This window comes from Vigna unguiculata, chromosome 5 (genome assembly GCF_004118075.2).
Source record: "Vigna unguiculata cultivar IT97K-499-35 chromosome 5, ASM411807v1, whole genome shotgun sequence".
NCBI classification, from domain to species: Eukaryota; Viridiplantae; Streptophyta; class Magnoliopsida; order Fabales; family Fabaceae; genus Vigna; species Vigna unguiculata.
In genome coordinates this window covers 24,516,293-24,534,347 of record NC_040283.1, presented here as the reverse complement: position 1 = coordinate 24,534,347, position 18,055 = coordinate 24,516,293, and the positions used below count along the sequence as shown (strand labels likewise).

The 18,055-nt window shown below is 32.0% G+C and overlaps 3 protein-coding genes and 1 pseudogene across 3 annotated transcripts; 2 read left to right on the top strand and 2 right to left on the bottom strand.

Annotated features, from left to right (window-relative positions):
- The first annotated feature begins 871 nt into the window (after nucleotides 1-871).
- Nucleotides 872-9,521, top strand: LOC114185983 (annotated as a pseudogene).
- A 1,080-nt stretch (nucleotides 9,522-10,601) lies between these two features.
- LOC114185984 (expansin-B15-like) lies at nucleotides 10,602-11,725 on the top strand. The gene is made up of 4 exons (XM_028073974.1): nucleotides 10,602-10,798; nucleotides 10,926-11,038; nucleotides 11,142-11,326; nucleotides 11,392-11,725. The coding sequence occupies exons 1-4, from the start codon at nucleotides 10,621-10,623 to the stop codon at nucleotides 11,711-11,713; spliced, it is 798 nt and encodes a 265-aa protein (XP_027929775.1). The 5' UTR covers nucleotides 10,602-10,620; the 3' UTR covers nucleotides 11,714-11,725.
- Nucleotides 11,726-15,693: 3,968 nt separating this feature from the next.
- Nucleotides 15,694-16,305, bottom strand: LOC114184512 (F-box protein At4g22390-like). Its single transcript, XM_028071820.1, has one exon. The coding sequence runs from the start codon at nucleotides 16,303-16,305 to the stop codon at nucleotides 15,694-15,696; it is 612 nt and encodes a 203-aa protein (XP_027927621.1).
- Nucleotides 16,306-16,318: 13 nt separating this feature from the next.
- On the bottom strand, nucleotides 16,319-16,894 carry LOC114184511 (F-box/kelch-repeat protein At3g06240-like). The gene has a single exon (XM_028071819.1). The coding sequence runs from the start codon at nucleotides 16,892-16,894 to the stop codon at nucleotides 16,319-16,321; it is 576 nt and encodes a 191-aa protein (XP_027927620.1).
- Nucleotides 16,895-18,055: the final 1,161 nt, after the last annotated feature.

Sequence of the window (18,055 nt, the reverse complement as noted above, 5' to 3'; positions counted from 1 at the left end):
ATCTAATTTTGTCCTTATCGATTTGAGATCAAATTAATAATTAAGTTTAATTGCAATTTATATATACATACTAAAATAATTTTTTATAATTTATACATCAAGTCACTCCACTTAAAAAATTATTTAATTTTTTACACCCCACCTAAATATTTAACTTTATTACCTTTAGGTGGAGTGATTTGGTATATAAAGTCTAAAAAATTATTTTAACATGTATGTATAATTTGTAATTAAACTTAATTACTCATTAGGTTTGAGATTTGAGAGAATAAAATTGATTTTTTAAAAAGAGAATTAAATTAAATTAAAAATAATAAGGAGACTGAATTGAATTTTTTTAAAAGACTAAATTAAACAAAAAAAATAATAATAAAGAGATTACAAATGAATCAAAACAATAAATCGAAAGATTAAATCAATAATTAGACTTTTTAAATTTGTTGATAAAAAAAATGACACAAGCAATAGTTTGACCCATATATAGGCTAACAAGTTAATATGTAATATAACCCTACATGAATTTTTGTGGTGAGTGTTCTCCGAATATAAACAAAAAAAAAAATATAACAAAAAAAATAAATAAAAGCTATCTTTAGAATGCGTGAGGGAATGTACGTCTTGTACATCAAATTCAAACATCCCACTTGTCTTATTCTTTAAAGAAACAAAATGTCGGACTCAATTGTCATGTGCAATATACTCTTTTTAAATATCATACGTTTTCTAAATTTCCATGTGCAATATTTTTCAAATATTTGGCAGTTAGGAAATTATGCACACTCTCAGTTCTTTTCCTCTATAAATACCGCATCATCCATGCCATATTTCTCACACCATATAAGCAACTATTAGCAACACTCTCTGTGATAATATGGCTCTTACACTTCTACGTACATTCTCTCATTGTTTTCACCATTGTAGCTTCACTTTCAACACTCCATCTTCTCCCCTCCTCTTCTTTCAACCCTAGAAACATTTCATTTGCTTCATACACCTTCTATTCAGATTGGTCACCTGCTCTAGCCACTTGGTATGGACCTGCCCAAGGAGACGGCAGTGAAGGTAAGAACAAATTTTAGAGTATGTTTAGACAATCCATTTGGTGATATCTCATGTTATCAAAAGTCTCACATCGACTAAAAATAACGTCAATTCATAATATATAAGTGAATATAAATCTTATTTTACAAAATTTTGTAAGTTTAAGTTAGACTTTGTTAGTATATTTTGTAATAAGTCAAGTATAGTTGTTAGTTGAGACAGTTGTAAATGAGTTTGTTACTTTTCAGTTTTATAACTGTAACTCTCATGTATAAATACCCTCCCTCTCTTCATCAATAATATACAGTGCCCAAATATATTGTGTATTCACACAGCTGTTCCAATAGAATTGGTATCCAGAGCCAGGTTCGTCTAGGACCTGTGAAGGTGACTTCAGAAATCACGTTTGACAGATTGCGAGAGGCAGTGGTGGTCAGACAGAGTGATTGAAGCACGAAGGAGAGTCTAAAGGTTAACAGTAGTGTCCAAGAATTCGTTTCTTGATCAAGACGGGAAAAGGGATGGCTGGAAGCGAGAGTCACATTTCCTCAATGAATTTTCCGACACTGACTGAGAAGAATTGGGATCGCTGGAGCACACAAATGCGGGTACTGTTCAAATTTCAAGATATCAGTGATGTGGTTGAAGGTGGTTGCCAGGTGCCTGCTGGTTCAACAGATGAACAGAAAACGAGTATGAGAAAGAGGGATAACAAAGCCCTGTTTATCATTCATCAATGCGTTGATGATGTTCACTTTGAGAAGATTCAAAATGCTGTTACGGCAAAAGAAGCGTGGGACATCTTGGTGAGGAGTCACGCGGGAGGAGAAAAGATTAAAAAGGTGAAACTCCAGACACTGAGGAAGCAGTATGAGTTACTGCAGAGATGATCGGATTGGTGAGTATTTCAACAAAGTACTCACCATCACGAACCAGATGAAGGGTTGCGGAGAAACCATCACTGATCTGATGGTTGTGGAGAAGATCATGCGTTCATTGCCTAGGAAATTTGACTATATTGCAGTGGCAATAGAGGAATCGCATGATTTAGCAGCAATGAAGGTGGAAGAACTCCAAAGTTCTTTAGAAGCGCATGAAATGAGATTGGTTAATAGAAGCCCAATCAAGAAAGCTGACCAAGCCCTGAAGGTGCATCATTTTAAGAGTGATGAAAAGAAACAGCAAAAGAAATGGAGAGGGCAACGAACCAGTGGAAATTGCAAATCTGAAAGAAGTGATTATGACAGAGGAGAGAGTGATTCAGCAGAAAGAAAAGGGAGAACAGAGAAGAATTTCAAGAAGAAAGATAAGAGTAAGGTGGAGTGCTTTAATTGTCATAAGCTAGGACATTACTCCTATGAATGCCACACTGATAAAGGAAAGAAGAAAAGGTTCCAGAAAAGAGAAGCGTATATGGCGAAGGAGGACTCTGACTCTGAACCACTTATCCTGATGGTGACCACCACTGCAGAAGATTCAAACTCAAAGGCTGAGTCTTGGTATCTTGATTCGGGATGTTCGAATCACATGACGTGTCACAAGGAGTGGTTGATAAACTTTGATGCAGCAAAGAAAAGCAAAGTCAGATTTGCGGATGATAGCTATTTGGAGGTAGAAGGGTCTGGAGATGTTGTAATTCTAAGGAAGAATGGGTCAAAGGCAGTCATCTCAGACGTTTTGTTTGTTCCAAAAATGAAATGCAATCTTCTAAGCATTGGTCAGTTGGTGCAAAAGGGGTTCACAACAGTTATGGGGAGCTACGACAAAGTTGAAGTGTTCGATGCTGCTAAAAATCTTGTTTTGAGAAGTAAACTCTCCAAGAATAGAACATTTCAGGTGAACATAAGGGTTGCTGATGTACAATGCCTCTCTATAGTAAAAAGTGATAGTGATAGCTGGTTATGGCACTCCCGATATGGCCATCTAAATTTCAAGAGTCTTCAACAACTTGGTACAAAGAAAATGGTGCTAGGACTTCCAGAAATCAACTTGCCCGAGACTGTTTGTGAAACCTGCTTGGCTGGAAAACAAACCCGAAAATCTTTTCAAGAACACCTAAAGATGAGATCGAAGGAGTGTTTGGAGGTTGTACACTCAGACGTTTGCGGACCATTTGAGGTTCCCTCACTGGCAGAAAGGGAGAGTGGCAAGCTTCTCAAGATCTTAAGAACGGATGGAGGAGGAGAGTTTACCTCAAATGTGTTCGAGCAACACTGTCAAGCAAGTGGCATTGTGCATGAAATCACTGCACCATATACTCCTCAACATAATGGTCTTGCAGAGAGAAGAAATCGTACAATCTTGAATATGACAAGGAGCATGATCAAAGAAAAGGGGCTGCCACAAAAGTTCTGGGGAGAAGCAGTTTCCACATCTGCTTATATTCTAAATAGATGCCCCACCAAGAGATTGGAAGGAAGGGTACCCGTGGAAGTTTGGTCTGGAGTAAAACCAGTAGTAAATCATCTCAAGGTGTTTGGAGCATTAGCTTATCAACACGTGCCTGATCAAAGAAGAACTAAACTTCAGGATAAAAGTGAACCTATGGTGTTTGTTGGCTATCATTCCACTGGAGCATACAAACTGTTTGATCCAATCAAGGAGAAAATGGTTTTAAGTAGAGATGTTGTGATGCTAGAACATGAGCAGTGGGACTAGGCACTTAAGCAGACCAGTCTTAAGAAGAATCTAGTGATCAGTAATGGCATAGACAACCCCATAACAGTAGAAGCAGAACAATCCACTACACCACAATCATCAGTAACTCAGAGACCGCAAAGGGAGAGAATTGTGCCCCGCAGATTTGCAGACTCTGATGTATATTCTGATGATCAAATTGGTGATGAAGGAGAATTGATCCACATGGTGCTATTAGCAGGAATGGAACCAATTAGTGAGGATGAAGCTTTAGCTCAACCAATCTGGAGAAACGCAATGCAGGAGGAATTGAGATCCATTGAGAAGAATGAAACTTGGACCTTGGTTGATCCTCCCGCGAACAAACACTGCATTGGGGTAAAGTGGGTCTTTAAGACAAAACTAAATCCTGATGGCTCAGTTTCAAAGCACAAGGCCAGGCTTGTGGCAAAAGGTTTCTTGCAGCAGAAAGGGGTAGATTTTTCTGAAGTCTTTGCACCAGTGGCACGAATAGAAACAATTCGTTTGGTGATAGCTGTAGCATGTGCAATGAAATGGCCATTATTCCAGCTAGATGTTAAATCAGCTTTTCTGCATGGATCTTTAGATGAGGAAGTATATGTCCAGCAACCTCCTGGATTCACTGTGAAGGGGAAAGAACATCAAGTTTTCAGATTAAGAAAAGCCTTATATGGTCTAAAGCAAGCCCTAAGAGCTTGGAATAAGAGGATTGATTCCTTCTTTAGCAGATTGAAGTTTATAAAGTGTACGGTAGAGCATGGTGTATACGTAAAGGGAGGCATGGGAGAAGACATGATCATAATCTGTCTTTATGTGGATGACCTGCTAGTCACAGGGTCAAATCTGAAGGAAATCAACGAATTCAAGCAGATAATGGAAGCTGAATTCGAGATGACAGATCTAGGGAAATTGAGTTATTTCTTAGGCATGGAATTTGCCTATACAACCAAGGGATTGGTGATGCATCAGAAGAAATATGCTGGAGAATTGTTGAGAAAATTCAATATGGTGAACTGCAACGCTGCTGCAAGTCCGATTGAGGTAAACCTGAAGCTAACCAGTGATGAGGATGGGGAAATCGTGGATGAAACTCTCTTCAAACAGATTATCGGATCACTACGATACATCTGTAACAGCAGACCTGACTTATCATTCTGTGTAGGATTGATAAGCAGATTTATGGGGAAACCAAGGAAGACACATATGATGGCTGTCAAGAGAATTCTGAGATACGTACAAGGAACAACAGATTATGGAGTAATGTTCCCTATTGGAAGGCTGAAATCAGAACTGGAGTTGATTGGTTACACTGACTCTGATTACTGTGGTGACTTAGTGGAAAGGAAAAGCACCTCAGGATACTTGTTCTTGTTAAATGATGCTCCAATTTCCTGGTGCTCTAAGAAACAATCGGTGGTAGCATTGTCTAGCTGTGAAGCAGAATATGTGGCTGGAAGTTTTGCAGCATGTCAAGGGGTGTGGATTGAAGAATTGTTGAGAGAATTAAAGATAGTGATGAAAACTCCTCTACAGTTGAAGATAGACAATGTATCTGCAATAAACCTATCTAAAAATCCCGTAAGCCATGGTAGGAGTAAACACATAGAGGTGAGGTACCACTTTCTCAGAGATTTGGTGAACAAAGAAAGAGTTATTCTGCAGTACTGCAATACAGAAGTGCAGCTAGCTGACTTCCTCACTAAAGCACTGAAAGTTGATAGGTTCGAAGCTTTGAAGAAAAAAGCAGGGATAGTTTCTTTGAGGGACTTGACTTAAGGGAGAGTGTTAGTATATTTTGTAATAAGTCAAGTATAGTTGTTAGTTGAGACAGTTGTAAATGAGTTTGTTACTTTTCAGTTTTATAACTATAACTCTCATGTATAAATACCCTCCCTCTCTTCATCAATAATATACAGTGCCCAAATATATTGTGTATTCACACAGTTGTTCCAATAGACTTAAAATATACTTCTTAACTTTCGGCGTAAATTATATATTACTAATAATTCAAGTGTAAATCTTAGTCTTTTGGAAGTCCAACATCGATTAAAGATAAAATAATTTTATATTGTATAAGTGGAGTGCAAACCTCATCTTACAAACCAGTTTTGTGGGACTGAGTTACGTTTAAAGTTTACTTCGTAACAAAATCATATATCATTAGCGATGAAAATATTGAATATCCTACCGAAAGAAAGATTCATACCTCATTGTTAAAGTTTTGAATTGAAGGGGACATTGATCCCCTACGTGGGTTAAGTCGTATCTTATGTGTCTCCTAATTTTATAAAGTGTGAAAGCAATGGTTGAATTGTGATCGAAAAGGTTTCGGTTATTATGGTTGGTTGTTAATTATATATGTAGGTGGTGCTTGTGGTTATGGAAGCTCTGTTGGGGAACCTCCATTCTCGTCAATGATATCTGCCGGAAGCCCTCTTTTGTATGATTCAGGCAAAGGTTGTGGTTTATGTTATGAGGTAAGCACAACATATATAAAATTAGAAAAAAAAATGATAAAACACTTTTTCAATGCTCGAAACTGTTAAATAATTCGTGTCTGTCATTCGGTCCATTTCACAAGTAAATTTATTAAATTAGTCTATTGAAAAATAACATAAAAAAGGTCAAATCAAAGTCATCTTTAATTTATAGACAGGTAAAAATTTACGCATTACTTTTTTTTTTTTTTAAATTTAATGAATTTTGTATTAATACTCAGAGAGTCAAAATTTAATATATTAGCTAATTGAGATTTGCATGGAAATTTGTTATAATTTCAGGTGAAATGCACAGGAAATAATGGATGCTCAGGGAACCCTGCGAGGGTAGTGATCACTGATGCATGCCCAGGATGTGTGACTCAGATGCTGAATACCACTTTGATTTGAGTGGCTCTGCTTTTGGTGCCATGGCAGTTTCAGGCCAAGATGAGAAACTACGTAATGCTGGCAAAATAAACATTCAATATAGAAGGTGTGGCTTTTAAGATTACTCACAATATTTTTCATCTATGTGCATTAGTGTTTTATTGAAACAATCGTGTCATTTAGAAATAAGATAATTTTATAATATATAAATAAAATATTAAATATTATTTTATAATTTGATTTTGTGAAATAAATTAGATTTAAAGTTTACTTGGTAATATCTAATGTGATAGTGGTTAAATTTTTTTATTCTTTTCATTTCTATATTTCTATCATTCCATTCTTATATAGTGTCGGTGGTGTTTACTTCCTGTTAATTAATTAACTATCTAACTGACTAAACCACGTGACAAAGAGAATTAACTGTATATTTCTAATGTGACAACATTCCCATAATTTTATTATATTTTCAATACATATTTCAACCTTCTTGACTTTCCATTTATAATTTTTCTTATTTTGACCTACATCTAACAAATTTTATGGTAAAAACTATATTTGAATGTTTAAATATATTGAGGCATTACCAGTTTATTAAGCAAACACGATATATTTATTCTAGTTTTTTTAAATAGGTAAGAAAATTATATAATTATGTTTTCATTATAAGTTTTGAAAACTAAATTATCCTTATAATATCGTGTCAAAGATTAATCAGACCGTAAATAAAAAAATTATTTTATTATTAAATTAATTTTTCATAACTAGACATACGATAAATTCAAATAAAATAAACAATACAAAAATTCTTACAAAACATCACTACAATAATTTCAATCTAATTCTAAAAATATAAAAATATGGGTTGACGTGCTGTTGATCTTACATATTATCACTTTTGTGATTTTTATTAAATATGCAACTTTTAATTCAGATTTCAACTTAACCTTATCCAAATTATATATTTTATTTTATCTATAACTATATATAAAGGGGATTCCCTCTTTTGTGTCCATATTTCATAATTCCAACTTTACCCTTTACAATTTAATTATTTATTAAATTTTTAATAATTAACGGTTACTTTTACAAATTTTATAAAATTATTTACTTATCTCCTTCTTCTTTCTTCTTCTACTATTCATCAACAATTATTTTTCTCATATTTTCTCCATACATTTTACTTTATTTTTATAAACATATTTTTATTTTGTTTATTAACTTAATAACATTACAATATCATCAATTATTAATATTATTCAAAAAATACGAACACAGGCGTAATAGCACCTGTGTTTACGCTAGTTTTCTTAAGAAAGAATTCACAATGTCTAAAATGAAGATATTATTTTTTTTATTAGTAAAAACATATATATATATATATATCTTAAAAGTATAATTGAGCTGTCTCAATCTATATAAAAATATCATATACAATAAAGAGAAAGAAAATATTTGCAACAAATGCAAAAAGTTCCCTCACTCTTGTATTTCTTTTCCCTACCTTAAATGCTCTATGCTTTGAAAATTAAGTATTTAGAATTTTTTATCCATCCTGAAAAATGGTGACATCTTCAAAGTTTTTAAACCAAACACCACCATCCATACAAGTAATAGTCATTATCAACATTCTTTATTCTTATTAAAGGAAAGTGCTTTAAAATAGTCTGGTCCTCCATTGTTATTGCAGATTTTTAAATCTACAAAATTTATTGTCAAAACCCATACACGGTATAAAGTACCAAGCAATTGAATATACAAATTAAAAAGATCTTTTAACATACGTTTATTTTCTATTAAAAAATAAAAGCTTTTAAACAAATGATTATGATTGGACACAAACACCAATCAAAATATAAAAATGTTACTCTTTAATATTTATTAATTGTTTTAACTTGAGCTACAATATTCACTCGTAAATAAGTTTATTTATAAAACCCTATTCTCCTTGATTTTTATAAAACGGAATAATTAGAATGTTTTTTCAACCCATATAGAAAAAAGGTTAAATATATTTTTAGTCCCTTAATTTTTAGTCAAATTTGGAATTAGTCATTATTCAAAATTTTAGATTAATTTAGTCTCCCATCTTAAAAAATTGGATAAATGTAGTCTTTCTAACAAAATTTTATTAAGTTTATTTGATGTTTTATACGCATTTCTCAACCAATATTAAAGCAAAAATAAGTTAAACGATATAAATAACTCAAATATTATCATAAAATGCGTTTGGAACCTCAAATAAACTTAAAAAAAAAATAGTTAAAAAGATTAAATACACACATCTCTAAAGTTGAAGGAGTAAATTAGTTCAAAGTTTCGAGGAGGAACCATTTCCAATTTTCATTGAAAGTTAAAGGATCAACAACATATTTAACCTTAAAAAAAATTATAAACACTAACACCGGAATGAATTTACTTTTGCAGAGTTGAATGCAGTTACCCAGGTGTGTCAATAGCTTTTCGTGTGGACAGTGGATCGAACGATGAATACTTTGCGATACTGATTGAATATGAAGGTGGTGATGGTGATCTTGGGAAAGTTGAACTGAAGGAGGAAGATTCAGGTGCATGGTATTCCATGGAGAGATCATGGGGTGCAGTTTGGAAACTTGACAAAGGGTCTCCACTCAATGCACCATTCTCTATCAGACTAACCACTCTTAAATCTCACAGCACCATTGTCGCTAACAATGTCATCCCTAAGGGTTGGACCCTGGCTCACACATATAGATCAATCGTCAACTTCTGAATCCAAACTTTTCTATTGCTTGGATCATCTCCTTCTACCTCTACTCTGCTAAATAAAACTTAAATCAGTTTATGCTATTTCACTGTTTTTTTCTTTCTTTTAATTATCCTTTCTTTTGTTCTCTCTTTTAAATCTTTAATATTTTGGAATGTAAAATTATCAACTTGTACATGCCACTATATATGTATGAGGTTTTGATTTAAGCGGTGGCCATATAGAAAGCATTATGTAAATTCATATAAGGACGAATTTATGTATAAATCTAGAGTTATTATATGTTAACAAAGTTTTTTAACAAATTTTTGACAAACTTTCCTATTTAGGTAAAAAAAATTATTTTGTTACTTTATTTTAATTAAAAAAATTTAATTTACTTTAATTGCACTTTTAGAAACTTTGTTAAATTTATTAAAAAAAATGTTAAACAATATTTTTTTATAAATTTATTAACTTTTGTAACTGCTGTTTTTTCCTTACATATATTTTTGAAATGCTACTTATGAGTATTTATGAGGAATATGTAACGATAATTTATAAATAAATGATAACTATTATATGTAATGATAATTTATAAATAAATCATAATTATTATTGAAATGATACATTTAAGAGATACTTAAAGTTCTCACTTATGAATTAAATATATCATTTATGAATTAAGTATAGTATCTAGAGTTATTATATGTTAACAAAGTTTTTTAACAAAATTTTGACCAACTTTTTTATTTAGGTAAAAAAAAATTATTCTGTTACTTTATTTTAATTAAAAAATAAAAAATTAATTTACTTTAATTTCACTTTTAAAAACTTTGTTAAATTTATTAAAATGAATTTTGTCAAACAATAATTTTCTATAAATTTATTACCTTCAAGTTTTGGGTTGTAACTGCTGTTATTTCCTTACTTATATTTTGAAATGCTACTTATGAGTATTTATGATAAATATGTAACGATAATTTATAAATAAATGATAATTATTATATGTAACGATAATTTACAAATAAATCATAATTATTATTGGAATGATACACTTATGAATTAAATATATTATTTATAATAGTGACTATTTTAGTAATAATTTTTTTTTTAATTTTATAAATTGATATATAAATTAGTCACTCAAATAACTAATTATTTTTTATTTCTAAAATTTGTTTTTAATTAAGGATTTTCTTATATCGTATGTTATACTTGCAGTTCAGCTTATCTAGTTTGCTCCTTTAAATACCATACTACGATGCCATATTTCTTACATATACCAAAAATTATCACCACCCAGGGAAGTAACACTGATACTGTAACATGTCTTATAAACATGCATTGTCTCATCCACTCGCTGTTCTAGCTTCATTTTCAATATTCCTAGTGGTCCCTTCGTCTTGTTTCAACCCCAAAAATATTTTCAATGCTTCCATTGATTCATATTGGTCATCTGCTGTGGCTACTTGGTATGGACCTTCCAATGGGGATGGAAGTGAAGGTATTACAAAAAATAGATTAGTAAAGCTTTAACAATTATTTTGAAAGGGTTAAATAATAAAATTTGTTAATTATATTTGGACAATAGTACTTTGATACCAAATAATATTTTTCCATTATATATGTAGGTGGTGCTTGTGGTTATGGCAGAACTGTTGGGGAACCTCCATTCTCATCGATGATAGCTGCAGGAAGCCCTCCTTTGTTTGAATCAGGCAAAGGATGTGGTTCCTGTTTCGAGGTGCCAATTAAAACATGTGTATTTAGATACTTAATATAAATAATCATTTATATACTAAACATGTTATTAATAGTTAGCATTCCAATTTTGTTACAATATTAAGGTGAAGTGCACGGGGAATAAAGCATGCTCAGGCAACCCTGTGAGGGTAGTGATCACTGATGAGTGTCCTGGTTGTGGTTCCGACGCACATTTTGATTTGAGTGGTGCTGCTTTTGGTGCAATGGCAGGTCCAGGTGAAGCCGATCAGTTACGCAACGCTGGCAGAATAGCCGTTCAGTATAACAGGTACGTATCTTAATTTCTATACTTTGATTTTATGTTAACAAAAATTAACAAGTAACTTTTTGCAGGGTTGCATGCGAGTATCCTCGTACGTCTATAGTTTTTCATGTGGACTCGGGATCAAACCAAGACTATTTTGCAGTGATGGTTGAATATGAAGATGGAGATGGTGAACTTGAGAGAGTTGAACTAAAGGAAGATTTTTCAAATTCATGGGAAGCCATGCAACAATCTTGGGGTGCAATTTGGAAATATAACAAAGGGTCACAACTCAAAGCACCATTCTCTATAAGGCTAACCAACTTTAAGTTTAAGACTGTTGTGGCTACCAATGTCATCCCTGCTGGGTGGACACCTGGTCAAACTTATATATCAAATGTTAATTTTTGAATCTTTCTTCATTCCCTGTACCTCTATTACTTAATCTATGATATAATCAAACAAATTGTCCATTAATTTATCTTCAGATACTTTTATTTTATTTTATTATTTGTTATTGTTGATAAAGAAAAAAGTGTTCATTAGTTTGAATTGGATCATTGAGAGAGTTGAGAGAAAACCCTAAATGAATGCCTATATTTTGATAATTACAAGGGCCTGGACAAATTTTTATAATTAGAGACCAATTTATCTTATTATTATGATTTAGACAAATTACCGTTTTTTCTCTAAATATTTATTGGTAATAACTCAATTTATATTGAAGAGAGAAAATTTTAATTACTGTTTAAATGTGTAAATGTTACTAGCTATGTTATATGTCTTGCCCTTAAGTTTCCTGAGAACTCTTTTTATTATACTTTTTATGGATGAATGTGACACTAATTTACATTTTTACTGAACTTTTTTACAAATAAAAGTATAAATAGTAAAATGATAATTAATATATAATCTTAAACTTTATAATCAACATAAAAATAAAATTTGAACATAAAACCGAGAAAGAAACGGAAGAAACAATTGTTACACCTTTTATAAATCCAAGAACTAAATAAGAATTTTTATTCATTTTAAGACTAAGTTAACACCTATTACACTTTCAATGAACAAAATCATCATTTACTTTTTTATTTATTATAAAAGTTGATTGTTCAATTATTAGAATGTCATTATCAAAAAAATAAATTTTGGATTAAGGTATACTTTTTTTTTCACCCCTATATTCCAAAAGTAACTCCTTGTACCTAATTTGTCTTGTAATTCATTCTCACGTAATCTCTGAATTGGGTTAGTATAATAAGTAATATATAAACAAATGTTTTAACTTTTACCAAGTAATTAATTTCTAGAATGCATTTAATGTATTTTAAAATTCATTAATTTCAATAATGAATTTAATTAAGAGAATTAAATGTTAGAAACATATATACAATTAAAGATGTCAAAATGGATTCCAACCCGTGAGTCAGCTCAAATTGGATTGAGAAAAATTCAGTTTTTTTAAAGGTGGGTTGAACTCAACCCGGTTCACTTAATCCATGGGTTAAACGGTTCGAGCTGCGTTGAAGGTAGGTTGACCCACTTAACCCACAAACATTTTTTTACATTTTTTTAAACTTTTTTATAATTATTTTCTAAATATATAGGTTCACAATTTCATATTTTTAAATAATAGAATGTTGCTCAATAATATTTGAATAGTGTGAATGTTTAATTAATTTGATTGTCAAGTTATAAATGTTGATACTTTAATCTTTAACTATAATTTTTATAATAAATTACTTAAGCAACCGTCTTATAAAAAAAATTCTAAATTAGCATGACAAAGATGTGTAATTTTTTCATTTATATTTTGTTGAATAGCATGACAGAAAATGTGTAATATTAGTCATGTTTTTTTGGACTATATGGAGACTTTCTTAAAAACAATTCATTATATATTGGTGGTGAGCATGATGAAGACATTGGTTCTTGATTTTACTGTGATTTTGTCATCTCATGAATTGCTTAAAAAATTGAATACTTAAAAATAAATAAATTTTTTTTATGTGGATTGTTGAGCCAACCTACTTAATCCACCAACCCGTGATGGATTGAGTCGGGTTGCAAAATTTATGATTCATCATAAAGTGAGACAGGTTAGACTCACTTATTTTTAACCCACCGACTCACTTTCACATGTATATATACAATGCTAATAATGCTGATATAAATGAATTTAATAAAGATAATTAAATGTATTAACGTATATACGAGGCTAATAAATTAGGGTTATAAAATATCACATTGTATATTTTATTTGCATAAATCCAATTTCTTATTCGGCATTTTGACCTTTAGTAGTTGGCTTCTACCTCAACTCGTTGGTTTCAAGCTGTTCCACTTTCAAGTCCTAAGTAGTTGTTCAATTAAAAACATTTGACTTGTTAATTTTGTATTCTTGTAATTTTTGGTTCATGTTTATTCTAAAACTATATGATATAAGTTTTTTACTATTTTCTAATATTTGAACAATGAGGCTTACTCTGGATTTCTATTATCTGGTGGCTTATATGAACATTGAACATAAGGATCGAGGTTTTTGTTGAGAGCTCTAATAAGTAAGGAAGTTCGTTTGATCTAGAATGGTATAATTACTTAAATAGTTTGGGTCAGACACTATTGCTTCTAAATTTTAACCTTCCATGCAAAGTATATGGATGATGGTAATCCTTTCATTTTTCAAAAGAGTTCAAACAAATTCTCTTGTTATATTCCATTACTCTTATATAATTTCTTATATGCAGATTTCATGGTTTACACCTTTATTTTGTCACCATTCCATATTTCCTCATCCTTTCTATCTCTAAGTATTATTGTACCCTCCACCTTTCTGATGAGGTTTGCCACTGTATCTTTCTCCCATTCAAACCATTCTCTTCTCCATTGTAAGTTCCACACCCAATTTTCTCCATTCCAATATTCGGCCTCCACTAACTTTGCTTTCTTTGAGATTGAATTTGTATATAACCTCATATACTTTTCTTTTAAGGGGATTTCATCTGGCCATAAATTATCCCAAAAATTGATTTTATTACCTATCCTTCTATTCCATCTTATATTTCTATCAAACCAATTTTCCTTATACCCTCCTTCACATGTTTTCGTAATAAGTTCCCACTATCATGAGTCATGACTACAAACTTTTTTATCGTCTAATGTTCTCCAAAACTCATCTAATGTTCTCCAAAACTCATATTTGGAGAGCACAATATCTTTCCAAAGTCTAGATTCTTCCTTAACTAGTTTCCATTTCTATTTTCCTAGCAAGGCTATGTTGAACTTGTCCAAGTCCTTTGCTCCCAACCCACCATCTTCCTTAGTTCTACAAATAAACTCCCACCTAACTCATGCAATCTTCCTACCTTCGTGGTCCCATCCACATAGGAACTCTCTGTAATTTTCTACTAATTTTCCCCACACTAACAAACATTTTGAAGATAGATAAGTATACAAAGAAATGGTAGAAATTATAGATTTTATTAACATTACCTTTCCTGCAAAGATAGATGTCTTACTTTCCATTTAGACAATCTCTTTCTTATATTTATTATCATATCATTCCAAAAAACTTTCTTTCTATGATTTGCCCCTACCTTTATGCCTAGGTATAGAAAAATGTTTGCAGAGAATGCTTCTTATGTTTGTCTTACAAGAGAATCTCGCGAAGACTTGACTCTTTCAAAGATCTTTTAAAATACACATTAAACTTGCTTCCCACCAATAACCTTAGAAAATTGAATGTCAACTTTGTGAAGAGCATAAAAACTATCTTACCTTGGTCTGAGAAGTCATGCCATATATTATAATGTTTCTTGAAGAAGAGACATGCATCTCTACACTTGGACATGGACATAAGCAACTTAAAGAAGAATATATTCTCTGAAGCACAAAATGGATATGAAGATTCTCGATGACTATTTCTTCTAATCTTATAAATAGAAGATATTGTTGAAGAAGAAAGGTTATTCTTGAAATCTTTATGCGATCATTGAGCCAAAAGACTCCCCTTTTAGTGCACATATATGTGATCTTTCATATCATTTTACCTTTATAATTTGTTTACTTAGCTAGAAGTAGTTATATCCCCTTATTTTTCCTAAAATAACACAAGTACAAAAAGTCATTCTTGGTTATTCCAAATGCATAAAGGACTACTGTTACAAGGAACCTCTTAGAAAGGATATAAAATCTTTAAGCACTCTTAACACTAGAGACTAGTTTCACAAAAGTAGAGGATTTAGAAATCTAATGCAACATGTTATTCATAAACCAATGATAGATCGAATGAACCACCCAAACTAATACCACTCTCTGTCATATATTCACATGAAAATGATGAGGTTTTGAAACAAAACTTAACATACTCATCTGAGAAAACATAAGACAACCTAATTCTGATATGGCAAAACCAAGCTCTGAACGAAGTCATATGAGAAAAAGAAAAACTTGTCGTCATTGAAAAGTTCACGACCATCTATACTATTGTCTTTCTTATTGTATAAAATAAATTCCGCAGTATCGTAGCTTGCAAGCAACATAACATCATCATTCTGAGACAAACACAAAATCACTGGAAGAGCTGGCAAGCCATGAAGAACACGAATATGAAGATCTTCATAACTTACATTCAGCAACAGTGTCCATGATTTTGCAACTCCAAACTCTCTCATTATCCAAACAACAAAACAAGTCCCTTGATGATGGGAAAGACACAAACAACCCTTCAAGACCTCAAGCACAGGCACATCCGGAGGCACTTCAGAAAGACCATCAGGCATAGATAAATAACTACATTTCTCATTCTTCAAATCGTAAGAAAAAATTTCTAACTCGTTGATTGTAACAGTTCCCCAGCGATACCCAGGACCGCATTTGGGAAGTGCTAACCAGTTTAAATGGCCACACACATAAGCTCCATGAACACTCAACGCAGGGAAAGCATCACAAGTTAAAGTGTTTCTCCAACAACTGTCACCTAAATAATAAACCCTAACCTCCATTTTCTGTAATTTATTATCCAAAAAAAACAACTTGGTATCTGTCACTCCAATCATCGTAGCCAAACCCAAACATAAACAAATAAGGGTAGTTGTGATCACCAGAACGAATACGTATGTGTGGAGAATCTTCGCCCATGAGCCTTGTGGATGGATTCCAAAACCGGACCCAATATTCTTCAAATTCATCTCCACGGTAAGAATCTTGCAAGCAAACCAAGTCGTTGCAGACACCCAAGATTGTGTAATCGTGGTTGAATCGGTGACAAACGTCAACAGTGGAGGATGGATTGTGAAGTAAATTTTGCAAGGAACATGGTGCTGCACAGTACCTGCTTTCATCGTTCTCGTAGTCTCTGAAGGTTAACAAGATGTATGTGTTTTTGGAAGACTTTTGAAGGTGCAGTTTAACGAATGTCGGATCGAAGACGAGGGTGTTCAACCATTTTGATATGCACCTGAGTCGCATGAGATCCTTCACTGGAACCCTTGATAAAATTTCTACCATGAGTTCTTGAGGAACGACGGGAGAACATTGAGATGAAGACATTGATGTGATGAGATGTGTAACACCCCTGGCCCGCCAGACCATGTCAGGTTACTGCAGCCCAATGCACCCCAACCCCTCACCCTTCTCCGTCCATTCATACTGGGTGGGTTGTTGCCAGTGGGAATCGAACCCCCAACCTGACCTTTAACACCTCTGGCACACCAGCAGATGCTACCAGTTGTGCTGCAGCGCAACTGGTAGCATCTGCTGGTGTGCCAGAGGTGTTAAAGGTCAGGTTGGGGGTTCGATTCCCACTGGCAACAACCCACCCAGTATGAATGGACGGAGAAGGGTGAGGGGTTGGGGTGCATTGGGCTGCAGTAACCTGACATGGTCTGGCGGGCCAGGGGTGTTACAAGATGCACACAAAAGAAGAACGTGAGAAACCCTACTTTTACACAAACGTGCCAACTTTAATTGTCCGAAAGAAACATTGCAAGCCCAATAAGAAATAAAGAGATCATATATATATATATATATATATATATATATATATATATATATATATATATATATATATATATATATATAAAGGGATCCGTTATTGATGAATAACTTGGGTCACTTAAATTGTAAATATATAACCTTATAATAGTAACTGATCATTGAAATCGGTTTTTAATGAAACATTTTCTTACACTAACATTAAATTTTCTCAAATATGTACATTTATTGCGAGAACGTAATTTAATTTCAGCAAGTAAATCATCCCTCACAATGCTTTCAAATTTATTGAAACAAATTTCAAATCATTCTCTAGAATAATTTATTTTATATTATTAATTAAATTAGTGTTAATGTTCATTATAATAACATTAATTGTAATTTTAACTATTAATACTATAATTATTGTTATAATATACATTTTTTTTAAATTTTCAATTTCATTCTCTCTAAATTGAGACCAAATTTAACTTTATATAAATTTTATAATGATATTTGTATTAAACATTTTAATAATATTAAGTTTATTTAAATTTTTATTTTACATTAAATTTTACTTATATTTTGTTTTAAAATTTTAAAATATTTATTTTAACTTGTTACAAAATTGTTTTAAATAATTTATATAAAAATGTTATAGTTAGTTTAAAAATAACAATTTTATAAATTTAAATATAAAATTTTAAAAATATTTTGTAAAAAGTTAAAATAAATATATTTAAAATTTTAAAATAAATGGACTGAAATGTAATCAAAATA